This window comes from Girardinichthys multiradiatus, chromosome 22 (genome assembly GCF_021462225.1).
Source record: "Girardinichthys multiradiatus isolate DD_20200921_A chromosome 22, DD_fGirMul_XY1, whole genome shotgun sequence".
NCBI classification, from domain to species: Eukaryota; Metazoa; Chordata; class Actinopteri; order Cyprinodontiformes; family Goodeidae; genus Girardinichthys; species Girardinichthys multiradiatus.
The window spans coordinates 24,803,261-24,829,931 of NC_061814.1; the positions used below are offsets into that span (position 1 = coordinate 24,803,261).

At 41.5% G+C, this 26,671-nt stretch overlaps 2 protein-coding genes across 9 annotated transcripts; one reads left to right on the plus strand and one right to left on the minus strand.

Moving 5' to 3' along the window:
• Window positions 1-191: 191 nt before the first annotated feature.
• sfxn3 (sideroflexin 3) lies at window positions 192-12,966 on the plus strand. Of its 4 annotated transcripts, none has more exons than XM_047351918.1 (11): window positions 192-259; window positions 2,596-2,776; window positions 2,916-3,086; window positions 5,134-5,232; window positions 5,818-5,893; window positions 5,989-6,074; window positions 6,180-6,307; window positions 7,941-7,990; window positions 8,936-8,985; window positions 9,067-9,114; window positions 9,207-12,966. In XM_047351918.1, exons 2-11 carry the CDS (start codon window positions 2,613-2,615, stop codon window positions 9,301-9,303), a joined length of 969 nt encoding a protein of 322 aa, XP_047207874.1. In that variant the 5' UTR covers window positions 192-259; window positions 2,596-2,612; the 3' UTR covers window positions 9,304-12,966. The 4 variants fall into 4 exon arrangements, with proteins under 4 accessions (XP_047207874.1, XP_047207873.1, XP_047207875.1 ...); XM_047351917.1 differs by having other exon boundaries at window positions 220-317; XM_047351919.1 differs by lacking the exon at window positions 192-259 and adding an exon at window positions 728-843.
• Window positions 12,967-18,462: 5,496 nt separating this feature from the next.
• selenou1a (selenoprotein U 1a) lies at window positions 18,463-26,072 on the minus strand. Of its 5 annotated transcripts, none has more exons than XM_047350859.1 (7): window positions 25,946-26,061; window positions 22,140-22,364; window positions 21,283-21,456; window positions 20,424-20,515; window positions 20,199-20,339; window positions 19,305-19,469; window positions 18,463-19,221 (listed from the first exon to the last, which is right to left on the minus strand). In XM_047350859.1, the coding sequence occupies exons 2-7, from the start codon at window positions 22,315-22,317 to the stop codon at window positions 19,126-19,128; spliced, it is 846 nt and encodes a 281-aa protein (XP_047206815.1). In that variant the 5' UTR covers window positions 22,318-22,364; window positions 25,946-26,061; the 3' UTR covers window positions 18,463-19,125. The 5 variants fall into 5 exon arrangements, with proteins under 5 accessions (XP_047206815.1, XP_047206816.1, XP_047206818.1 ...); XM_047350860.1 differs by lacking the exon at window positions 25,946-26,061 and adding an exon at window positions 22,704-22,818; XM_047350862.1 differs by lacking the exon at window positions 22,140-22,364 and having other exon boundaries at window positions 25,946-26,072.
• Between the last annotated feature and the right edge of the window lie 599 nt (window positions 26,073-26,671).

The following is a 26,671-nucleotide window of genomic DNA, read 5'->3' on the forward strand; positions in this document are numbered from 1 at the left end:
CATTGGTATACCTTTTCCATCCACAGCATACCATTTACCTCATGCTAGAAGGCTATATTGCGCTAGCATCTCATGACTCCCTCATCTGTCACGATTGTGACATCGTGGCTACATGTAGTCATAGTTTCCCGTTTTTGGTTGGTTTTTGAGAACGAATGAATTGCACTCCACAGCATAGCATTTACCTCTCACTCAAGTGTGAGATTTTTGTATTTTACGACACTGTTAAGAGCACATTAAGGCATCAAAACGCCACCCGGTGAGTGCTGTGATACTGAGAGGTCATACATTTCCAAAAATCTAAGTAACTGGACCAGGTAGGTTTTGGTTCTGACCGAGTTTATTTCTTGGAATATTTTATATTACAACCTGATTAAGGTCACATATTTTCCTTTGTGAAATGTGTCCTTCCAACGCGAATTGAATGCTAGCATCATGGTTTTAGCTTGTAAACCAACCGGCTAGCTGGCTCAGTGTCGTTGGTAAATTAATTATTTTTAATGACATTAATGGAATCTGTTTCCTGCTGTCACCATTACACGTGAAACGCTGGGGATTTAATTTGATTTTATTGTCCTGACGCACTATTTGTGTACTCTAGCGTGTTGGTTTCGGGTTAGCTACCATGCTAGAAGGCTATATTGCGCTAGCATCTCATGACTCCCTCATCTGTCACGATTGTGACATCGTGGCTACATGTAGTCATAGTTTCCCGTTTTTGGTTGGTTTTTGAGAACGAATGAATTGCACTCCACAGCATAGCATTTACCTCTCACTCAAGTGTGAGATTTTTGTATTTTACGACACTGTTAACAGCACATTAAGGCATCAAAACGCCACCCGGTGAGTGCCGTGATACTGAGAGGTCATACATTTCCAAAAATCTAAGTAACTGGACCAGGTAGGTTTTGGTTCTGACCGAGTTTATTTCTTGGAATATTTTATATTACAACCTGATTAAGGTAACATATTTTCCTTTGTGAAATGTGTCCTTTCAACGCGAATTGAATGCTAGCATCATGGTTTTAGCTTGTAAACCAACCGGCTAGCTGGCTCAGTGTCGTTGGTAAATTAATTATTTTTAATGACATTAATGGAATCTGTTTCCTGCTGTCACCATTACACGTGAAACGCTGGGGATTTAATTTGATTTTATCGTCCTGACGCACTATTTGTGTACTCTAGCGTGTTGGTTTCGGGTTAGCTACCATGCTAGAAGGCTATATTGCGCTAGCATCTCATGACTCCCTCATCTGTCACGATTGTGACATCGTGGCTACATGTAGTCATAGTTTCCCGTTTTTGGTTGGTTTTTGAGAACGAATGAATTGCCATTTCGTTGTGCCTATAGCCTTTTCTCCACGGTGTCAATTATATTTTTGCCTTTGTACCTAGTGAACTAACTTGCTTAAACCACAGGGAAGGCTTAAGAAAGATATTATTGTTACAGGTCTTAAGGTCATATATTTGGACTTCCAACTCCTGTATGAAAGCTGGACATGTGTTATTGTAATGCTTCACTAGCACATGTGTAATTAGTCTGTTAATTTTTTAGGTTATAAACAAATATACTTTAGATTATCAGGCTAGAAATCTTTAATTAGAAATCTATTAATCAATTTTTCTCTGGTGTATAAATATTACCCACTTCAAAATGGAAAAGACAAGATTGTCATTCAAATGATTCATTTGTGTATTGATCCTCATAAGACTGGAAATGATAACGAGAAAATAGCTGCTCATCTAAATTCGTCCACTTCTACAGTTAGATCAATGTTTAAAGAGTTTAAAACAACTTGAACTGGAACCAACAAGTTTGGTTTTATTTTTTTGTTAGTTTATCTTGCCTCTAGGTTGGCGGGAATTAAGGTTAATTGATTAAAAACAACCATCACCTCATTGTTAGTGAACTGTAGCAAAAAGTGCCAGCTTGGAACCACCAAGTTTTCAGGGCAAATTATTTTAAGGCTTTTCTACACGTCTTTAACAGCAATGTACTCAGTCTAGCTACAAAAAATAAGAACAAGTTGACATGTCTATATACCATCAAAGAAGAAATTCTGCAACAGCTTCAAATTCTTTTCAATGCTTCACTCACAGTTGAAACACTTTTAAAGCTTGGGAGGAGAAAAAAACATGTTTATGCTTTTTTTAAAAATCATTTTAATAACGCTGAATATAAAACGGTCTGCTTGGGTGTGCTGTCAAAACTGGGTTGTGTGCTGACTGGTTTTTGGGGTTGTTTTACCTCAGTGTAGTGCTGCTTTTAACAGGACAGAAACAAACACTTAATTGTGTTGCTGGAGTTTTTATTATATCAATCTTACGTCTACAGCTGTAATGTAAATCAGGTACATTAACAAGGCTCAAAATTCATCTAGTGCTGCCTTGTTTCTTTGTCCTGTGATTGGTCAAATTAACTTTAGAGAATTTTCTAACCGTATTATAATTCTCAATGAAAAAAATCTAATAAAGGTCTTGTCATCTGAATTTTGTAAAGAAGCATTGGCATCAAAAAGGTCTGATTATGATTTGCACAAAACCTAACATCTAAATGCTTCTTAAAGATGTCAATAATAAGACTTTCTGCTACAGATCAGAGACAAGCCAGGATGTCTGGAGACTTATCACTCAAAATAAACATTAAGGAGCCCAGATGGGACCAGGGCTCCTTCATGGGGCGTGCCAAACACTTCTTCATGGTCACAGATCCCAGGAACGTCCTGCTGTCCTCTGAGACTCTGGAGGAGGCCAGAGTAATCGTAGAGAACTACAGGTGAAGTGATGTGGAGTCCGAATTGGTCAAAAGAATGAGGCATGAATTGAATCAAGGTTTCCCTGATCTTCCCTCCACAACGCACAACACAACGTTTCTATTGAAACACAAAATCTTTACGCTCTTCTGCAATTTTCAGAGCTGGGACCGTGAAACCTGGCTTGACCGAGGATGAGCTCTGGAGAGCCAAGTACATTTACGACTCTGCTTTCCACCCCGACACTGGAGAGAAGATGTTGGTGATTGGCCGGATGTCTGCTCAGGTGCCGATGAACATGTCCATCACAGGCTGCATGCTCACCTTCTACAGGTACAGCAGAGGTTCTGATACAGCAACCGCTGATTTTAAAGCCCCTGAATTTCATTTGAAATAATTATGATATAACAAAGGATGCAGGAACGCTTAAAAATAGAAGGTTTAATCCATATGCAGTGAAAATCCTCTTAAACAATCAAAAATCCCCCCCTCACTTCCGAATACTGATAACTGACTGGGCTGGCAACTTTTTACTAATACAACAGTATCAATTACAGGTTCAAAACAACTGGTCTTAAATGTCGTACAATTACTCAGTTTTAGTTTGTTCAATTCAGTTTTATTTATTTAGCACCAATTCACAACATGTCGTCTCAAGGCATTTCACAAAGGGTTTGGAATGGTGCGGGTTGGTGGGGAGGTTAGTATAAACTACTGAGGGTTCGAGTTTGGGTGTAGGGATACTAAGTAAAATAATAAACTGATAAAGTTTGTCCATCTAGAGCCCACTGGTAGCCCTTGTTATACTAAAAACCACAAGGATTGGGGGTACCCGTCTCTGTCAGACTGATTTATAACCAATGGAAAAGAGAAGGGGTCATACAGGTAGCAGAAATGGAGGGTGTGAGGGAGGAAGGCGGAGGTAAAAATAATTGGAGAGTGTTGCTTCCTGTTGCATTGTGTGAAAGGTGGGAAACTGTACAATGTGCTAAGTCAGTTCAATCAAATCATACAGATTTCAAATCAGGTACATACATTCCAGTTAATCCTAATCATTGAACAGTTCAGTCAGATTCAGTTATTTATTCAAATTGGATAAAAAGTTTTTCTATCCAAGGAAACCCAGCAGATTGCATCCAGTCAGTGACCTGCAGCATTCACTCCTCCTGGATGAACATGTAGAGACAGTGGACAGTCACTGGCGTTGACTTTGCAGCAATCCCTCATACTGAGCATGCATGTAGCGACAGTGGAGAGGAAAAACTCCCTTTTAACAGGAAGAAACCTCCAGCAGAACCAGGCTCAGTGTGAGCGGCCATCTGCCACGACCGATTGGGGGTTAGAGAGAACAGAGCAGAGACACAAAAAGAACAAAGAAGCACTGATCCAGGAGTACTTTCTATGGGAAGGAAAAGTAAATGTTAATGGATGTAGCTCCTTTAGTGCTTACTAAATAAGTTTGTCTCATTCAAAACCTATACAGCCCTAATTAGACAATAGTTAAACTACGTTTCCTCTGTGTTTTGTTTGCGCTTTATATGCCATTGTTTTTGTTTATTTAGCACTATATGTTGGATCATTACTAAATAGGGATTTTACTGTTACATACAGGACCTTCCACTATGTTGTTTTTGTTATTCACCAGTAGAGGGCATCGGTTTTTCACAGTAAAGTTTTTATACATGTGGTTTGGAATAAATGTCTAAACATTTTCTGGGTAGCTTTGTTTCCTCAGTTGGTTTCAAGTACAGACGCTTCAATTCCAGTCGTTGGAGTTGCAGATTATCATTCTTGACTGTCTTTCAATATTGATAATGAATGTAGGTGGAGAAATTAATGGGAGCATGAATAAAATCATAATTGTTATTATTCTCTATTGAGAAACAAAGCTGCATAAGGCTGATTGTGTATTAGCTTAATTAATTTAAGTAGTGGCTGTATGCATTACATGTTAAGTGTAATGTAAACTGATTTCAGGTGTGTTTTTGTTAAAGTTGTTGTGATTGTGTTTGATTTTTACTGTGATGCAGAAGCATTAGGGAGTGCAGCTTTGAGTCTACAGCACATGTTTATGAGGAGAAATCATATTACACTGTTTTATGAGGTGTAATCCAACAACAGAGCTAATGATGCATTTTGAAATTGTTCATGTAAATTTGTGTTATGTAAATGGTTAGTAGTTGCAGGTGTTTCGATTGTGAAATAATGACATTTTGAAACATGCAATTATTGCACAAACACATGACATCTGGAGGCTCCGGTGTTACATCATGCACTTTGTGTTCAGATATTTTGGCTGCAATGTTCATGCTTTAAAACAGAAAAAAAACGTGTGAACCTTCACTTCCTCTAACATGCTGCTGTTCTCTTGTGTTTTCAGGACTACTCCTGCTGTTGTGTTCTGGCAGTGGGTTAACCAGTCCTTCAACGCCATTGTCAATTACACCAACCGCAGTGGAGATGCTCCCATGACTGTGAAGTAGGGAGAACTTCTCTCTTCTACAGTGTAGATCATTCATGTCCTCCCCTCTAAAACTATTGTCTGTAAGGAGGCTGTGGGAGCTGCTGTTCTCTGCCCCGCAGTGGTATTATGTTCCACAATCATGTTTATCTTCATGTCACCGTGACCTCATGCTGACATCAGTTACTGACTGCCCTCTGATGTCAGGTTAGCATGCAGTTGAATAATGACTTTATCACCCTAAAACATGAAGACAGCTCCTTCACTGGCTGCTGAAATGTATCAAACATTCCAGAGGTGTGCCTTTCAAAACATGTAAATGCATATTTATGGGTGAAGCATTAAAACCAGCTGACATACTATGCTTCTCTCTAAGGTATAATAATTTATTTAGATGCATTTTTTAACATCGCATTCTCTAAACATGCATTTAACATTTACCTTGTTCTTATTTGTGTAAGTACACCTTGTTTGCATGATGCTCTGTGCTGTGGTCTTCACATCCTGCTGTGCTAGTTTGCTGATTCTGACTTGTGATAACAGTGAAAAGGGAAGTTGATGATTAATGAGCATTATGTGACAACCTCATCTTCCTCTCTGCAGCCAGCTTGGTGCCGCCTATGTTAGTGCTTCTACAGGAGCTGTGGTTACTGCACTGGGACTCAAGTCTCTTGCTACGGTAATACCTCTGGTTTTACATGAAAGCTCAGATGAAATGAATCCAGCACATCTGGATCCAGAATGTGACGCCGGTCTGTTCTCCTGTCCTCGCAGCGCCTCCCTCCAATCGTCAGTCGGTTTGTCCCTTTCGCTGCTGTTGCTGCTGCCAACTGTATTAATATTCCCTTCATGAGACAGAGGTGAGGTCACTAGAGTACTGATTAGTGACCACTTCCTGTTTCACTTGGGTGGTTTAAAGCATTGTCATATTTGAAACAGCCCTGTTTTCTGATTCCTTCTGTCAGGGAGCTGAAGTATGGGATTCCTGTGATGGATGAGAATGGAAACAGGTTAGGAGAATCTGCCATTGCTGCCAAACAAGCCATCGTTCAGGTGGTGGTGTCGAGGATTGGCATGGCAGTTCCTGCAATGGGTAATTTAACCTTCTGTCTCATTCATCATGGTGGCTACAATTTATATTTATGTTGGGAAAAAAAGTTAAAACCAAGATTAAGATATTTCGCAAGACATTTGTTAAGCTCAGTTTTGTATAAAGTGCCTTGGAGTAGTATTCACATCCTTTTTTCAAATCTTGTCACATTACAACCACATTCTTGTTTCACACATGCATCAAAGCAAAACAAAAACAGTTGAGTCCATGTTTTTTTGTTATGCCACTTTTCCTCTGGCTCGATTTTAGCCCGGCTCCACTCCGCTCCACTAGCTTTGCGAGCGTTTCCATTACTGTTTTTTCCGTACCAGTACCTACTTTTTTTACATTCACAGAAAGATTGGGGCTGAGTAGGGACTACAAGTGATGTAAACGGACTGCTGTTCACTGATTGGCCATGGGAAGGGTTTTGAAGAGGTAGTGCAGGGAAAAGGTAATAAAACTCAAGAGCCCCTACAACAACATTAAGGACCGCAAAGGCTGGAGTGGCTCATACCGAAATATAATTTTACTATTCACAAATCATAAACCATGCCTGAAGGCTGAAAGAAAAGAAAAAAGACACATCAGCTTTCTGAGTTACACGCAGGTAGGAGGTGCTGTAATTAATAACATCCTAAACCAGCCGATCACTCATAAAATTAGCTTTTCAGAAACGCAAACATTTTCCCCTAAACACACAAAACAATACCACCATGAAACAGCGTGTTTGGTTCGGAAATTTATTGACGGTCTTTAAGCGAACCAGAGTCTGCAGGAGGAGGGAGCAGACAGAGAGCATCTGCCTATAATAAGACTACCTTTGTCGGATCAAACGGGAGGAAGACCCTGCTGAATCCAGTGAGCACGAATATCTAATATCCAATCTAAAACTAAATTCACTGCGGTCAAAAGTTCGTGGTTTTGCTCTTTAAAGTTCTTGTCCTCATTATCGCCATGGGTGAGACAAAAACTTCGTCATAAAGCCCAAAGTTGTAACTTCTTCAGGCAAACTCAGGACCTTTACCAGTCCAGACAGCTGCGCCTCTCCTCTCAGCTTCTCCTGCCACATAACCCTCACATCAGAACCCCTGAGCCTTATTTTATAGGTTCTGGCTGGGCTGTGGTCCAAATAATTATCCCAGTGGATTATTTTATACATGAAAAACCATATATAAAATATTCTTACATATACAATAATGCAAACATTATTTGCATTACGTTTATGTTTTGATTTTTCTCAATATTTATTATTTTTATAGTTCCACACAGATTACTTTGTGACAATGTCACACTGTAACATTAATAGCAGCACAGCACTACACTGACGGCTGGAGGCGGTGCTTCAAGCCATAGCTCCAGCCGTCAGTGGAAACACCACAGGTACCGTGCCGAGAAGAGAGAGACCGAGTGGAGCGGAGCTGCGCCGCCTAAGTCGAACCAATGGAAAAAGGTCATTAGATGAAGTTTGTCTGATTACTTAAAGGCTTTGATAAGATTGGACGAGTTTTTAATTATAATGATTTTACTGGAGATAAAAGAACTTCAGTCCCTGAAATGGGTTGTTTTCTTTTTACTTTTGCTGCTTATTGGGCTCAAGACGTTCCTTGACTCGTTTTAAATCTTTTTTTCACAGCCATTCCTCCTGTTATAATGAATTCCCTGGAGAAGAGAGCGTTCATGAAGGTAAGCACATGACATTCTTAGGTCCAAACGACACGGTTAAAAGATTTACCAGTGACACATATATGTTTTGCAATTTAATGGTGGACATTTGTTATTTTCAGGTTATTTGCAGACTGATTTGATTTAATGTGCAGTTTATTATCCTAACAACCTTACTTTATGACAACAAACTATTTTACTGTATACAGTATCAAAAGGATATCATTTACATGTCCAGAGTGGTTTTCCAGATTATTAAAATCTCAGAGGTTAAACTGTAGTAAAGAAGGCTTCATGAGCTCCAGATCCTCCAATCAGACTCTAAATGGCTGGTGAGAAGTTGTCTGAATCCTCATAGCGATTCTTTTGGGACATGTGGGGAAAAAAAATTTGTTAGCACTGAAGCTTCTGACAACAATCGGGAAGCAATATGGTGATGGTCTTTGTATTTTCCACCATGATGAAACACCCCGTAAAAAATGTAAATATGGTTTTGGACATTGGTTCTGGAAACTCCCTCAATTGTATCTCCATTGAGAACATGTGGTGAGTTCTCCACAAACAAGTGGCTATGCAGAAGCCATGAAATTCTGATCAACTCCAATCTCATGAAAGACAGGAATAGGTCCTCCTCAGTCAAGGATTGGCCCATAAATTCATTACTAGCAGAATCCAGAAAAATTTTCAGAAGTTCTTTAGCACGAGAATTCACAATATAAATATCAACTGTTTGCATACATTTGATGCACTTGATAAAAACAGGTTGTTGAAACATCCAAAATGCCTAAAAGGTTGTTCAGTAAACGACACTAACCTGTTAACAATAATCTAAAAATGTTGCAGCCACAAAACCCAACATTTGCATCACTGCCAGTTTTTTGTTCAGCAGAACAGATAAACACAACAAATTTGGTGTGAATCTACCTAATTTTACTTCTTCTCATGGATTTTTTTTTTTTCTTGTAGCGTTTCCCAATTCTAAATGCTCCTGTCCAAGTGGGACTAGTTGGTCTGTGGTGAGTAATATCTGCTTATTCTCTCTTGTTCCTTAAAATTACATCTACAAAATAATACATTTCTGTTCCCTTTTTTTTAAGCCTGGTGTTTGCAACTCCTCTCTGCTGCGCCCTGTTCCCTCAGAAAAGGTCCATTCAGCAACTTTCTTTTACCTACACAAGAGAAGTGGTTTTGTTAATGTGTGCCGACTTTACACTGATGGTTACCCATGTCTTTGCAGTTCTATGAGCGTGAGCGGGCTGGAAGCGGATCTGCAGGAGAGGATACGGCAGTTAACTCCAGAGACCACCACCGTCTACTTTAATAAGGGCCTGTAGGCACATGAGCAAAAAACATGCAAACACACCAACACACACACACGTCTGTTATCATAGGCACCAGTGAGTGCAAAAAAACATTTATGCTTTTGCAGTCATTTTGATTTTGTTATGTATTCAGTTCTTGTATTTTTACTTTGTCTTCCTCTGTTTGACAACACAGAAAAGTGATGATCACTGATTGGTGATTTACTCATGCACATTTTATGTTCCGTTTAATGTGCTAATAGAATATTCCAGTTTAAACGAAGGCTTTTCATGTTAGTTGTGTCTCTCAATTACTCCTGAATGTAATGTTGCCTTGTGTGTCTGCTCTTTAAACCTTTGTTTTGACCCGGGTTTGCACCCTGTGGCTCTATAGGCCTTCCATATTGACTGCTTTAAACGTAATTGTAATACAAAATGATCATTTAGCTTCGTTTCGGTTTTCTTGCAAATCTGCATTGAAAAAAGTCACGACAAAATGACTAATAGTACAAAGATTTATTTGTTTTTGCATTGGGCTGTAACCAGGCGTGTTTTCCTCAAATTTTTAAAGAAACTTTTCTTCTAAAACCTGAAATGGAAACAAAATCAAGATTCTTTGCAATAAAACAAGCAGATATTATCTAGTGGATATTTATACAATTTGATAAACTATAATTTTTGAATGGTCATTTAGGTTTTGGAGGTCAGGACACAATTTATTAGGAGCAAAGTGAAAATGGTAAATTATAAAGGGTCCTGGCCCCTGGTTTGGATACACGACAAGCTACATAGTTAAAAAATTGTTGCTTTCCTTTCCTTTTATAAAACCATATTTTCATTATAAATAGTCCGCTGATATGAGTTCCTGTTTTGTTTCACACTGCCTCATTAACCAGAGCAGCTCTCTTCAACTCTCCTTAAAGTGTACTTAAGCCTTTTAGGTACATTTGTTTCAGAATATATTTGGAGGACATGCTTTACATGCATTAGTGAAATCTCTTGAGTGTATTTTATATTACTCTACAGAAGCCCCACAGCAAGATCTGTTGTTTGACATGCTCTACTGGTTGTGCTGTTATCTGCATATTGCTAACTGTAAGGAGGCAAAACATCTGCTCTTATCTTACCTAAAAATTCCTCTCTTAGTCTAACATTTAAATTCATTGCAGATGGCAGGCACCAGCATATAGGCACCAGTAATCTTTGAAACAGAACAAAACAACGCACGTTTTTTTATTTCCTTCACGGTTTTGTTTTTTAACCCAGTTGCAGATACATGAAATGATTTGTCTCGTGCAAACATGCGTTAGCAATCTGGACAACTTTGCTTAAGCCATCGGGATTCAGTTGTACCAAAAGAAATCGGTAAATGTACAAGATTTTGAAGTATAAACGTCATAATCAATTGCTATAATCATCATTTAAGGAATTCACCAAACACAGCTTTCCAGGGTGATTACATAGTGATAACGTATGTAAGTCATCATAGTGTTTGTCGTAAATAAATCAAAACTAGTATGTATTTTCTGAATATATATGAGGTATGGAGCACAGATATATGCACTAGAGAATAATGTCAGCTGCTTATTTACAGGAGATTTGCTGCACGAGAAATAGCTCCTCATACCTGAGTGCTGATACATTCTCAGATTAGATAAGTGACCCTCTGAGGAAACTCGCTAATTACAGTTTACCAGAGATCATTCAACACTTGTGCAGTGAGATGTAAAAATCTGAATACATATACAGATATAGATATGTAGTAACAGTAAGACTGTACAGGCTGTGTTTGTAGTGAGGTTTGTGATTGTGCAATTACGCTTTTATTGGAAACCAATGGAAAGCTGAAGGGACTCTAGCAACTGCACTACTGTTTTATTTTTGTACAGATTTACAGGCGCATCTTAATGAATTAGAATATCACTGGAAAGTTCATTTTAGATTATAGAAATGCCCTTTTTGCATAAATTACAGCATCAATTCATTGTGGGTTGGAAGAGATCAACCTGTGGCGTTGCTGATGTTTTAAGGAATCAAACTGAATGATACCATGGTCTTTAAAGCAGGTTCTGATATTTTGACAATGTGGGTAGGTGGCAACTCCTTTTGGAAAATGAAATCAACGTCTCCATGAAACCTGTCAGCAGACTGACGTGCTCTAATATTTCCTGGTAGACGGCTGCTATGACCAACACCAGCAGGTGACAGGCCTTCTCAAATCATCACTGACTGGAAACATTCACAGTGAAAGTCAGCAGCTTGGATTCTGTGCCTCTACTCTTCCTCCAGACTCTAGGACTTTAATTTAATCTGAAACGAGGACTTTGGACATCTGAGCAAAAGTCCCGTTCTTTTTCTCCTTAGCCTGGGTAAAACACCTCTGGCTTCTCTGGGTTCAGGAGTGGCTGAGCACAAGGAATGCAACAGTTGTAGCATGTCCTGGTATGGTAAATTTGGGTTTTCATTAGATCTAAGCCATAATCATAAAATGAACTGAAATAAACATTTAAAATATGTCACTGAATTGGTATAATCTATGAGTTTTATTTTTTTAATTAAATTACTGAAACATATGTAAATGATATTCTAATACATGGAGATGCACCTGTAAAGACCTGTTTTTATATTCTGGGAGTTTAAGTGTTTTATGCAAGATTCACTTTAACTGTGGCACTCACAAAATCACCAGAATGTATTCATTTTTTTAATGGATGTTGTAGTTTAGTAAGGTTATCATGTAAAACCTTGCAGATTCCATGTTTTAATGTAATTATCAACCATGGCAACTGGCAGTGGCCACCTTGAAGTCTCTTCCCTTTTAAATGCTTGAATTAGACACACGATCACATGGTTGCGAGGGTGGGTGACATCACAGCAGTGATTTGTGATAAAAGCTTGTTGCTGCAGCGGTGTGGATGTTACTGTGTGTTTTCCTATTGAGGGTGATATTGCACTATATTATAGCCTTTGCTGTGATACTTTTGGACCTGACTGGATTTGTGTTGCTCTTTAAAACCAGCTTTTTACAGCGTTGTCTTCGTTAGATGTTTAAAAAAACGATGACCGTGAGCTGGCTAAATAATTCTTTCACAGTCTGCAAACTTTGACTGCTCATAGCATGAAGAAGACTTTCTACAGTTTGGTTTAACGGGACTCAAACAAATAGTTTGATTCATCTCGGCCTTTGACTGTACTATTATGACCTGCTGCATCCAAAGACAAGGCGTCTAAGAGATCCTTAGAGTAGGAAGAAATTCTTAATAGTTTTGTTTCAGCTTTATTATGCAGAGTTTCACATGCAAATGCATTCATCTGTAGAACTGTCCCTCAGTGCAGCACTCTACACCAGATTGGGTAAGAAAAATCCCAAAGCATTGTCAGGAGTGCTGAGTCACTGGACTAGATATGTAAAAATCCCAATTTACTTTGTCACTACAAAAAAAAAAAAACTGTTGAACACTTGATTCAGATCCTGACTTTTACTTCTGTTTTGCATGCTTTGTCTGCCAAAAGCACAAATGTAAGGACAATCCATGTTCTTGTTACACTCCATGAACGTTATTTTCTGTATGGACATATTGACCAGTATTGGTGCACAGTATTTTCTCCCTCTGTTTTGTATTGTTTAAAATGTTTTCTTGATGTAAGACGTATTTTACCGAAAGCAATAAAAGCACAGTGTTACAAATGTTAAAACCAGAGTGAATTTGTAATATGTGAAAGCATTGCTCTTAAAAGGAGCTCAAGCAAGGAGACAAATGCAGGATTCCTACACATTTTTTCATATCCAACTTTCATGCTTTTTTAGCCTGAAATTTCCAGACCTTTTTAAGGAATTTTATAGAAAAAAAGATGTTTTTGCAGTGGTCAGCCATAGCGGATGGGTGGATGGAGGCACAAGTTGGCTCAGAAATGATTAGGTTTACCAAATCGTGTCTTATTAAACAACAAAAAAATATGTCAATAATACACATTCAAATGTATTCCCGAGAGAAGAGCTTGAGATGGTTAACCTCAAGTACCACTGTTACTTTTAGCCAAATTTAAAAAAAAAACATCCCTCAAGTGCAACCTGAAAAATCTCCAGAAATATGTCATCACTTGACGATAAATGTGGCCAAATTGTTTATGCATGTTAGAATTTTTTGCCACATATTGAATACTAATGTATTAATAGAGTAATTGTATAAGAAGCTTTACAAGAGGTTAGGTTACCGTACATTTGGACAAACAGTGCTGTCAGTTAAAGGCAGCACTATATGCAATAATATCCCATCTGCAATACCTAAAAGTGCAACATAATGTACATTACTTTCAAAAAACACCTCAAAAAATGTCTTTAAACCAGAATAGTAATCCCTCACCTGATTTCCTGTACACATACGTATGAACATGTGGACAGCCCTGGGGAGTCTCCACTTTGACTGTGCAGAGCATTTTTACAAATACAAATGCATGCATGGTCTGCATTTATTGGTTGTTTTTTTTTACCAGACACGTGATCTAATGTATAAACGAAATGTGTTAAACAATATTCCTGTTTGCTTGTTTGAGTCGTTGGTTGTTGCTTTTTGTTATTGAAGTGTTCAGTGTTTTGGTCTGCGTCAGCAGTGGTCCGATCATTGGGTTCCTTCTTTTTTTAAACCTAGTAAATTATAACGAGTTCTCCTAATCAACACGTGTTGGATCTGTGCATTGCGTTTACAAAGAAAATGCATTTTGTTGCTGCATCTTTTGATTCCTGTAGGAATGTATTTATTGTAATTGTTTCATGTTACCTGCTAATGGACAATGGAAATGAAAATTAGCCGTCTTGCTAACTCCAGCATATTTACGTCTGTTCTTGTTACCGATGTCTATTAATGTGCACCTTTGAAATAAATAACTTAGACAGTGGGATAGGGAATAAAGTTAGGAAATTTAAACATTTTTCACACTCCTCCAGACATGGAAATGTTCTTATGGAAGGCATTTTGGTGAGGACATTGAAAAGTAAAACCCTTTCCAGAGTTAGCTTATATCAAGGGATTTGGCATTTTGGTTAAACATAAGACATTTGCTTATTCCTTATAAACACATTCATTCACTGTAAATAGTTGAATAATCCACTGGATAGTTAAAGAAAAATAGGAGCTCATGTGATAAAGGTGCAGTACAAGGTGGTTTAACAAAAACTTAACTCAGAGGGCTTAAATACAGATGCACTCCTGTTTATTTATAAGTAATTAAATTTGTAGAACAGTCCCTCAGTTTTTGCCTCGGGCAGTGGCGAAAACAGTGTGGGCTCTGTACCCCTCCTTGAACCGCCACCTTAACGTAGTGGAGGGGTTTGAGTGCTCGAATGATCCTAGAGGCTATGTTGTCTGGGGCTTAAATGCCCCTGGTAGGGTCTCCCATGGCAAACAGGCTCTAGGTGACGGGTCAGACAAAGAGCGGTTCAAGAACCCCTAATGATGATTCAATTGAGGCACGTGACATCGCCCGGGGTCTCACCCTGGAGCTAGGCCTGGGGTCGGGACTTGTCGGAGAGCGCCTGGTGGCTGCATTGCTCCTCGCGGGACCCTGCCGGGCCAAGCCCGAACGAGAGACGCAAGGCCATCCCCCAGTGGGCCCACCACCTGCAGGGGGAACTGGGAGGGACCGGTGCAAAGAGGATTGGGCGGCGGACAAAAGTGGAGACCTCGGCGGCCCGATCCCCGGATGCTTAGGCTGGGTCTAGGGACGTGGAATGTCACTTCGCTGGGGGGGAAGGAGCCTGAACTTGTGCGGGAGGTCGAGAGATATCGACTAGAAATAGTCGGGCTCGCCTCCACGCACAGCGTGGGCTCTGGAACCCATCTCCTTGAGAGGGGCTGGACTCTCTTCTACTCTGGAGTGGCCCACGGGGAGAGGCAGCGGGCTGGGGAGGGTTTGCTTGTTGCCCCCCAGCTCAGCCGTCTTGTGTTGGGGTTTACCCCAGTGGATGAGAGGGTCGTATTCCTGCGCCTTCGGGTTGGGGACAGGCCTCTGACTGTCATTTCGGCCTACGGGCCGAGCGGTAGTGCGGAGTACCCGGTCTTCTTGGCGTCCCTGTCAGGGTTGCTGGATAGTGCCCCTCCCGGCGACTCCATTATTCTGCAGGGGTGACTTCAACACCCACGTAGGAAACGACAGTGACACCTGGAGAGGCGTGATCGGGAGGAATGTCTCCCCGATTTGAATCCAAGTGGTGTTTTGTTATTGGACTTCTGTGCTAGTCACGGATTGTCCATAATGAACACCATGTTCAAACATAAGGGTGTCCATCAGTGCACTTGGCACCAGGACACCCTAGGCAGGAGGTCAATGATCGACTTTGTTGTCGTGTAATCAGACCTTCGGCCGCATGTTTTGGACACTCGGGTGAAGAGAGGGGCTGAGCTGTCCACTGATCACCACCTGGTGGTGAGTTGGATCCGCTGGAGGAGGAGAAAGCCGGACAGACTTGGCAGGCCCAAGCGCATAGTGAGGGTCTGCTGGGAACGTCTGGCGGAGCCCTTGGCCAGGGATGCATTCAACTCCCACCTCTGGGAGAGCTTTGACCAGATTCCGGGGGATGTTGGAGACAGAGTCTGAGTGGACCATGTTCTCCACATCTATGTTGACGCTGCTGTCCGTAGCTGCGGCCGTAAGGTCTGCGGTCTCTGTCGCGGGGGCAATCCCCGAACCCGGTGGTGGACATCGGCAGTAAGGGACACTGTCAAGCTGAAGGAGTCCTACTGGCTGTGGTTGGCTTGTGGGACTCCTGAGGCGGCTGACGGGTACCGTGAGGCCAAGCGTGCCGCGGCCTGGGCGGTGGCAGAGTGAAAAACTCGGGCCCGGGAGTAGTTCGGTGAGGCCATGGAGAAGGACTACCGGTTGGCCACGAAGCGATTCTGGCAAACCATGTGCCGCCTCAGGAGGGGGAAGCAGTGCTTCGCCAACACTGTTTACAATGGGGGTGGGAGGCTGCTGACCTCGACTGAGGACATTATTGGGCGGTGGAAGGAGTACTTCGAGGATCTCCTCAATCCTGCCATCACGCATTCCGTGGTGGAAACAGAGGCTGGGGACTCGGGGTTGGACTCTTTCATCACCCAGGCTGAAGTCACAGAGGTGGTTAAAAAGCTCCGTGGTGGCAGGGCTTCGGGGGTGGATGAGATCCGCTCTAAGTACCTCAAGTCTCTGGATGTTGTGGGGCTGTCATGGTTGACATGCCTCTGGACTGGCAGACTGGGGTGGTGGTCTCCCTTCATAAGAAGGGTGACCGGAGGGTGTGTTCCAACTACAGGGGGATCACACTCCTCAGCCTCCCTGGTAAGGCCTACGCCAGGGTATTGGAGAGGACAGTCCGGCCGATAGTCGAACCACGGCTTCAGGAGGATCAGTGTGGTTTTTGTCCTGGCCATGGAACACTGGACCAGCTCTATACCCTCTACAGGGTACTCGAGGGTTCATGGGAGTTTGCCCAACCGGTCCACATGTGTTTTGTGGACCTGGAGAAGGCATTCGACTGTGTCCCTCGTGATGCCCTGTGGGGGGTGCTCCAGGAGTATGGAATTGGGGGCCCTTTATTAGGGGCCATCCGATCTCTGTACAAGCGGAGCAGGAGTTTGGTCCGCATTGCCGGCACTAAGTCGGACCTGTTCCCGGTGCATGTTGGACTCTGGCAGGGCTGCCCTTTGTCACCGGTCCTGTTCATAACTTTTATGGACAGGATTTCTAGGTGCCGCCAAGGGGCGGAGCGGGGCTGGTTTGGGGACCAGAGGATTTAATCTCTTCTTTTTGCAGATGACGTGGTCCTGCTGGTCCCCTCTAGCCAAGACCTACAGCATGCCCTGGGGCAGTTCGCAGCTGAGTGTGAAGCGGCTGGGATGAGGATCAGCTCCTCCAAGTTCGAGGCCATGGTTCTCAACCGGAAAAGGGTGGCTTGTCCTCTTCAGGTTGGAGGGGAGTTCCTGCCTCAAGTGGAGGAGTTTAAGTATCTCGGGGTCTTGTTCACGAGTGAGGGAAGAATGGAGCGGGAGATCGACAGACGGATCGGTGCGGCTGCCGCAGTAATGGGGGCGCTGTGCCGGTTCGTTGTGGTGAAGAGAGAGCTGAGCCGAAAAGCGAAGCTCTCGATTTACCGGTCGGTCTACGTTCCTACCCTCACCTATGGCCATGATCTTTGGGTCATGACCGAAAGAACTAGATCGCGGATACAAGCGGCTGAAATTAGCTTCCTCCGTAGGGTGGCCTGGCACTCCCTTAGAGATAGGGTGAGGAGCTCTGCCATCCGGGAGGAGCTCGGAGTAGAGCCGCTGCTCCTCCACATCGAGAGGAGCCAGTTGAGGTGGCTCGGGCATCTATACCGGATGCCTCCTGGACGCCTTCCTCGGGAGTTGTTCCAGGCACGTCCCACCGGGAGGAGGCCCAGGGTACGGCCCAGGACACGCTGGAGGGACTATGTCTCTCAGCTGGCCTGGGAGCACCTTGGGCTCCCCCCGGAGGAGCTGTCTGGGGAGAGGGACGTCTGGGTGTCTCTGCTGAGCCTGCTGCCCCCGCAACCCGGTCCCGGATAAGCGGAAGACGACGAGTACGAGTAAATTTATGTATCACTTTACCTTCCACTTCACAATTGAGTTGATCTATTACATAAAATGCCAATAAAATCAATTTAAATTTGTGGTTGCAATGTGACAAAATGTTAAAAACTTAAGCGGTTTGAATATTTTCACTGAGCACAGACACGGGTTTTGACGGGGTGTCCCTATTTTGATCATTTTATTTTTATGTTAGGATTCACTAAAAGTATAAAACAGCAGGATTCTTACACAGGCTACAAATTTCAACTGATGTATACAATATTTCCATTTTGATATGAACATATACTAAGCCAAGTCAAATGATTGTTTTTGCAAAGCTGACAGAAATGCAAACCTCAGGGTTTTTCCAAGACTTTTTTAAAACTAGGATTGTCTATATTATATTGAAATATTTCAGGAAAATCTTTGAGTGCCTTGTTGCTGAAAAGCGCTATATAAATAAACTTGACTTGACTTAATAAAAAGATCATTACAATTTTGTTGCAATAAGGTGGAGCAAAATATTCTTAAATATATATTTTGAAAAATGTTTGGTTTAGATTTACAAAGTTATTTTGCATCTATAAATACTGACATTGCTGCAATAAAATGAACACACAATGGCACCCTGGATGCAGTGATGATTTATTCATCTACAGCTAGGAAGGTTTCCAGGTACAAACTGTCTCTATCACTCATTAAAACACCCTTGCGAGAAGAAAACTGTTCCAAGCACCTCAAACACTCCTTACACATGAGGACAGTAGCTCAACCTGTGTGTGTGTGTGTGCGTGTGTGTGTTTGGGCATCAAACCTGCTCCTCTCAGCACAGAGTTTAGAGTCGGGTTGTCATTATTTCACACACAGACACACACACACAAACCAGACACTGCTGTCTTCAATGGCCAAGGACATTCAGGTGCCAGACCAGGACAATTGTATCAGAGACACCATATGAGGGACTGATAAATTAAAATAACACTTAAATATGACATCAAGCCTTTAGATTGGAATAAGTGGTTTCGAGTGGTCCTATATCATATGATTATAGTACCTGAAAGAAAGTCCCTTACTTTAATAAGCTGGATGAATGATCAATAATTAGAAAAATAATCTGTGAAACATTCATTCTCTGTTTCTCAGGGCTCATATCCAAAAGCAAATTACTGTGCAAAAGACAGAGGTGTATTGCGATATTAGTCAATGTAAACAGATACTGACCACAGCATTTTTGTTCATCTGAGCTTTGATCTAAACCAGTGTTCCTGCTGTCTGTCTAATGCTACAAAAACTACTTCACTGCTACAATTTTCTGCGCAGCCTTTAGGACGTCTGCAGTGTCCACCTTATCGCCAAACTCCTTCTCTTTGTGCTCCAGGAGGATTCCCTGTAAAACACCAAACATGACTCAGAAGAAGGATTCTTTTTTTTTTTTTTAAGTTACACAAGTTCAGGTGGCGGACAGACTACCTGATCTCCAGGTCCGATGACAAACACTCCGCCCAGGATGAAGCCCTCTCCGTTCATGTTACCCTGGTAACCGGACCTCCAGGCCCGGATGAAGTTCTGCCACACCCCAAGGCGGATGAAGCCTAAGCCTCCCATCCTTCTCTGCAGTGGCCCATAGAAATGTTTCTGAAATCAAATTCAGTTAAGGTCAGCTAGGTGAAGAAAAAAGCAGCAAACAGTAAAGAAAATTCTATAAAAACGATGGCAAAACCAGAAATGATTTTAGCGAAATTCTCAGAAAAAGCATCCTTGCCCACAGATCATCACCTTACAATAGCACACTTCCTGTTTGCAGTTTCCCATAAGCCATGTAGGCGACACAGCAAACACATGTAGGAAGGTGCGCTGGTTAAATCGGACCAATATTTTACTATTTGGCCTACATGCAAAATGTTGTGTGGTAGAAAATGAACACTACACATGACCCTTAACACACAATCCCCACCGTGAAACAAGGTGGTTGCAGCATCATGCTGTGGGAATGCTTTCCTCAGCAGGGACAGAGAACCTGATCAGAGTTGGTAGGACGATGAAGCTTAATACAGACTGTGAGGAAACTTTGGGTCTGAGGTTCACCTTTCAGCATGACACAGACCCTAAACATTCGACCAGAGCTACAATGGAGTTGTTTAGATCAAAGCATATTTATGTACAAACCAAGTCCAGAACTTAATCCAATCCCAAGACTTTTGAAGCTCTCCTTCCAATCTGATGTTAATTTTTCGAACAATTTATCAAAAGTTAGATTGTTATACTCGCTGTGTCGCCAAGACGGTTTTAAAATGAGGGGTGTGACAGGCATTACTGTCAAAACATTAAGATTTTCAGTATGACGTTGGTGGTGCTGCTGCGAACCTTCTCATCTACATAGATGTCCCCAGCGAAGTGCGGCCTGAAGTCCTGGATCTCTGTGCCGACGTTCTCTTTCACCACAGCGACCAGCGGGACCCCAAGCGCTTCCAGCAGGGGCTTCAGAGAGGACAGCTCAGAGGCCTCCTACAGATAGAGAAACATGAAGTTAAACTAACATATACTCTGTATATAAGCAGAAGAACCTCAAGTCTCAAAGTCTAACATTACCTCTCTGCACAAAAATCATCCAGGCCGCCGCACGGCCATGACCACAGCTCCATTCTTCTGCCACAGGCTCTTCGCTTTTATAACCTCTGAATCTGCAGACAAAAAGAAAGACTCTTTTTGCTGCAACCATGTGTTGTAATGATGAACAACATGCATTATGTCTAGACTGCTGATCAGAAGTTTACATGCCCTCATCACCAGCTTGAATATCAGGATTAGGATTTTAATCATGCCGTTGAACCATTCTTTTTTGGGGTGTTACATCTGTGCTTTGGTGTGATTATACCCCCAACACCCTGATTACACTTTAAAAACAAAAGTTGGGCGTGCAAGTTTAAATTTAAATTGAAAAAAAGATATTCTTCAATCTGCATACGGTGAAAACTTTCAACACAGGGTCACATATTTGCATACACCCCACTAATATTTGGAGAAATATTTTGGTAGCCATTAACAGGCTTCAGGTATAGATCTGGCTGGTTATACTGTTGCAGCCCTGGTATGTCTATACCCGAGCCCCTGTTGATTAGATCAAATCTGCACTAAATGCAAATATGGGAGGCCAATTATTGTGTTAAATATATTTGAAGTAATGTGTTGTCTTATCATACTACCCTGGGGGAAAAAGTGTTCAAACACATCATTAATACCCCAAAGTTCTTATGCATTATGCCAATGATTTTTATATTTAAATTTCAGTATACTGTAGGCAAACTGGTCATTATTAAACACAAATATGTTACTCTCACATTAAAATGACACAATCTGCAACCCCTAGTGATTTGAAAGGAATGCATGTACAAAGCATTGCATGAAGCCTTGAATAACTTTCTAATGGGCTGAACTGACAGCAGCCTACCATCTGTGGTGGAACGCAGGTCAGCATCTTCGAGGTGTTCCAGTGATGCGTTTGCACCTTTAGGAAGACACAAGTCAGTGTTAGCCAGGAAGATCCCAGCCAGGGCTGCTCCGACAGCCCCGAGACCCAGGGACCACATCCCCATTCCGAACAGCTCCCCCTCCAATCCGGACACTGCAGCAAAACACGGCAAAAGCATGATAAGAGAGAGCGGGCCACTGCTTCACAACTCTTTTTCTTTGCAGAGTCATTTATGCAAAGTTTTTCATTGGTTAATCTTTTTGGATAAGAAAAACCTAAACCTCTTTGAGGCCAGGTGATGAATAATAGCCACCGCCGTCTTGGGTTCCATGGTTTTTTCAGTCTGTGATTGCGGTCCTTCCTTCCTGCCAGCAGCATCTCTCATCGAAATCTAAACCTCACTTATGAGACTAAAAAGCTTGGCTACACAACAGATGACTGACAGTGGCTGCCATGTTTCATGAAAAGCCGTTCAAGGCAGCTAACCCTCTGTTTCCCTTTGTATTGGACTACAGACATGTTGGACTGAAATGTACCTATTTTAAATGATCTGTCAGTTAATTACACAAGTTAATTAGTTGTGCCAACCTAATCTTATTTTCTTTGCAATAAATTATTACCTGCATCCTCAGAAAGTCAAATCTGAATACTGTGAACTTGAAGTTATCTTTTCACGTCACTAACTTGGCTTAAACAACTCTTCCAACCATCAAAGTAGGAGAAAACGTCGGAAACATGTATGACCTGGGCGTAGGTCATACATGTTTCCAAATAAAAGTGTTATTTTGCATAGCCACAGGACAGTTAATTGTTGCAGCAGACACATAGGTTCTTGCCTGATGTGATCTTGTTTGGATCAGGACTTGCTCTGGTTTTGCTTTGGTGAAACTGAGTGATCTGGCTCGTTAGAAACTGAGAGCCGGCTGTGATGGAGGAGCTCGCCAGAGGGAGGGCAGAGCAACGCAGGGGAAGCCTCCACCTCAAAGCTGCCGAACATCTGGACAGAGCCAGCATGGTGGTAAAAGTCTGAGCCTCTCACTACACACACCCTCAAGAGTTCACTGGAAGACACAGAAAACAAGTCTTTTTCTAAGCAGGGTAAACTGATCCAAGTTCAGTTTATTGCTCACCTTCAAGGAGCACTTCATTTGACAGAGTTGTAAGACTAACAAGGGGGAAAAAAATTCACACCTCAGGCTGGTGGTAAAAATGCAACAAGTCTTAGGAACTTCGTTTTCTTGCACTCTAACCTCATGCATCAACACAAAACACACAGAAACAAATAACATGTCTACAATCTAAATAACCTAGAATAAATTATAATACCAAAAAAAAAAAAACACACACACACAAATCTGGCTTCTTTAGCTAAACAACTTAGAAATAAGAATCTCACTAACTTATCTCTGTTGGCAAAAGATGAAAAAAATCCTCTCTCGTGCTTCAGCTCATCCGGAGTGAAACGGCAAATAACTCAAAACATGTTGGGGGCACTGCGATTTATAACTTAGAGGAAAAAGGAGGGAGAAAAGATAAGAACACCAGCCAATAGAGAGGCTAGCAAAACAAGGAAGAGTTTGAAGACATATCTGCAAAACAAAATAAAAAAAATCTAAATGCAATGCATGGGCACTGCTCCTGTGGTGACTGGAAGCAGGTAGAAAGTGTGTTCTGTTGCAAGTTAGTGGCTGCAAAATATTGGTACTAAATTACCTGATCTAACAGAAACATAGTTTTAAAGAGACTTATGCAAAAGTTTATTTAATGGCTTTGTTCAGTGTGCGGCTGTTGCCCCATAGCGTGTCCCAACAAGACCCAAACCTGGCCTGAAATGTTCCGCCAGGTAAGAACCATTTAGTGACAACCGACGACAGTAAACACCAGAAAATGTGGAGGTTCCCGGGGGGTAGGATTATATACAAACAAAACGATTATGGGGATCATAGAAAGTAGCACTGTGGTTGAATAGTAGTGTGCGGGCGTGTTTGGGTGTGGACACGTATGCGTCGTTGTGGAAAAACATATTAGTAGCATAAAAGATGGAGAATTGCAAGGAGTGTTATGAATACAAAATGTAAGTAATATGTACACATTTTTCAATAACAAAGCTACTCTCTAAAGTGTTCACACACCTGTTGGGTTTAAGTGACATATATATAAAATCATTGGAGGAAAAAATATCTATAAAAAGGTTATATCTACCAGCTATAACCTTTATGTCAACATATGCACACCTTTTAACCTATTGTTGGAGCACCATTTGATTCAGCATCCAGTCTTCCTTAGTTTACACCTGCCATCAATTGAAGCAAATCTGATTAACTTGACATAAAGTTCAGCTGTCCTTCAGCAGAAGAGTAACAAACAAAAATCCACAGTAATTTATATACATGTGAGCAGAAGTGACAAAAACTGTGCATTTCTGCTAAAATGATTAAAGACGAAACTAGAACTGGTCAGGGCAGCTTTGAAGACGCTGGCAGCCACACCGAAGGAGCTGGTTGTGTTCTACTTGTGACAATAATCAGCTGTACGCTTCATATTTCTTGAATAAGGAGTAGGGTTGCAAGACAGACTTGCAGAAAAAACACCCAAAACAAAACCAAAAATGAACTTTTGGGCCATTATTCCAAACTGTATGTTTGGCACAAACATATATCAGACACAACACAATATTCATAAACATGGCGGTGGCAGCATCATGCTCAGTGGTTACTTTTCTTCAGATAGAACTGGGGTTTTGTCAGGGTGAGTGAAGTTCTGAATAGTTTCAAAACCAATCAGTCTTGACCCAAAACCTTGTGGTGTCTCCTAGAAGAGAGATTTTTATCATTACTGTGATCCAAGTATACATCCAATCCAACAGAACATAAAGATGAGAGGAAAATCAAAGCTCTGGAATGGCCGAACCAGACTTCAGACCTAAATCTGACACACCTGAAAAGGCCAAGAGCTTCAACGACGTTATATAAACATGTATTCACCATCACCCCGTCTGGTGATGAACCCCTGCTCTGTTTGTCTCAGTTGTTGTGTCCTTGGCCAAGGCACTTCGCCCTCCTTGCCTGCTGATGGTGGTCAGAGGACTCGGTGGCACCTGTGTATGGCAGCCTCACTTCTGTCAGTGTCAGTGTGCCCCAGGGCAGCTGTGGGTACAGTGTAACTCACCACTGACAGCGTGTGAATGTGTATGAATGGGTGGATGACTGATTGTAGTGTGAAGCGCTTTGGGGTCTCTAGGGGACTTGATAAAGTGCTATACAAGTGCAGGCCATTTACCATTTTTATTCATTTATTCATTCCTTTTGACAGATTTGAACAAAGTTCAATTGTGGAGAATAAATGTTACATTATTAGAGAAAAATCTTGGTGTGTAGACTTTTGAAAGCAAGTTACTGTATTATTAGCAATAGAAATATTAACATTTAATAATACCCATGTAATTTCTACAACTATTACCATTGTCATTATTATTATTATTAGCAGTAGTAGTAGTAGTTTTATATTGTAAAATAAATGGGTTCTTGCACACGTATTTTTCCTATATTTAAATTGTTGTATTTTTTTTTTTTTACATTTTAAGAGAAAACAATATTTGTGAAGCCTAAAATTTAACGGCAGCTATTTAATCAGATAAATTATTTAAATATTTTCTGCGTTTAGTTCAGGCCAAATCAAATGGACTAAATTATTTTCCTATTTGCAAACATGCTGCTAAGAAGTATTAATTACGTGACAACAAGATGACCTCAAAAACAATCCACTGTTTTAAACATGTCAATTATGTCTTTGTTTTAAGCACCCGTGTCGTTATCAGTTATTATTTGTTAGGTTTTGCGCTTAATATTTTGTGTGATAGAATTTAAAACCAATGACAAAAAGAAAACATTTTCTACTGAGGCTGCACGGTGGCGCAGTTGGTAGCACTGTTGCCTTGCAGCAAGAAGGTCCTGGGTTCAATTCCCGACCGGGGGTCTTTCTGCATGGAGTTTGCATGTTCTCCCCGTGCATGTGTGGGTTCTCACTGGGTACTCTGGCTTCCTCCCACAGTCCAAAGACATGCCTGTTAGGTTAATTGGTAACTCTAAATTTCCCTATGAGTGTGTGCATGGTTGTTTGTGTGTTGCCCTGCGATGGACTGGCGACCTGTCCAGGGTGTACCCTGCCTCTCGCCCATAGACTGCTGGAGATAGGCACCAGCTCCCCTGCGACCCACTATGGAATAAGCGGTAGAAAATGACTGACTGAGTATCTTTGTAAGGCGACCGTTAAGTAGCTTGGTGCAAAGCTACAGACGAGCTGTAATAGTTATAACCGCTACGACACCAATTAATCATTGACCTTCATACACCTGTGACGTAATTAAACCCACAATTTACCCGAAAGGCGTAGCAGGGAACCATTACAATAATTTCAAATGTTTACTTCATGTTCAGTAACTTTGTCTCTCCGAGTCCTCCAGTAAAACAATAACTGGAATGACAGGTTCGGTGGCCTCGATAAGCAGAAAGCGGCACCGCGTCGACATCAACCCCTTGGTTTTATACTGAGTCTGGGCTAACAAGTGGCAAATGCTGCTGAAAGAAATTTAGACTTTTTTTCAGCACAGTAACAGAAATGTTAATTTTAAAGTTAATTTTACCTTAAATATTCACGCACCAATATCAAAGACGCGTCATGAAACGCCGCTCAGGTCAGACGTTCGTTCAGTCACCAGAACCTCGGCGCAGGCGTACTAAACGACCAGGAGCGCAAGCAAAACTAATCGAAACAGAAGGCTGGAAAAGTCGAGGGGGTGAAGACAAGTGGAAACAAGCGCCGATTTAGGGCTGTTTGAGAACTGTCATTCCGAAATCAATTGAACGAAACGACGCATATACACTGTTAATCTGCCTATAAGATAAGGGGGTTGCTCTCTCATTAAAACATGTTTACAGTGCTCTGCAGAAGTATTCAAACCCTTTGAACCGTTTTACATTTTGTCAAATTACAACCACAAATCCTAATTATATTTTGGAGGAATTTTACCCAAAAAGTGTGAAGTGAAAGAACATAGCTGTCAGATTTTTTTTTTTTTTGTCAGTAAAAATTGGAATAAATCAGCCCTCTTTATTCTGATACCACCAAATAAAATCTAGTGCGACGTCAGAGGTGCCGTCAGAGGTCCAGCAAACAGGCTTAATAATTCAGAACTTCAGTGAGAGACACCATGGTCTTACAATCGATCCAGAGGATCTTTAAAGATAAAATGTATACAAGAACAATCTGGATGAACTTTATCTACTTTATGTTCATCGGATTTGGATTTTTTTTTCTTACCTCTTCCCTGCAGCTCACTTTTGAGTTTTATAATGATATTGTTGCTTTA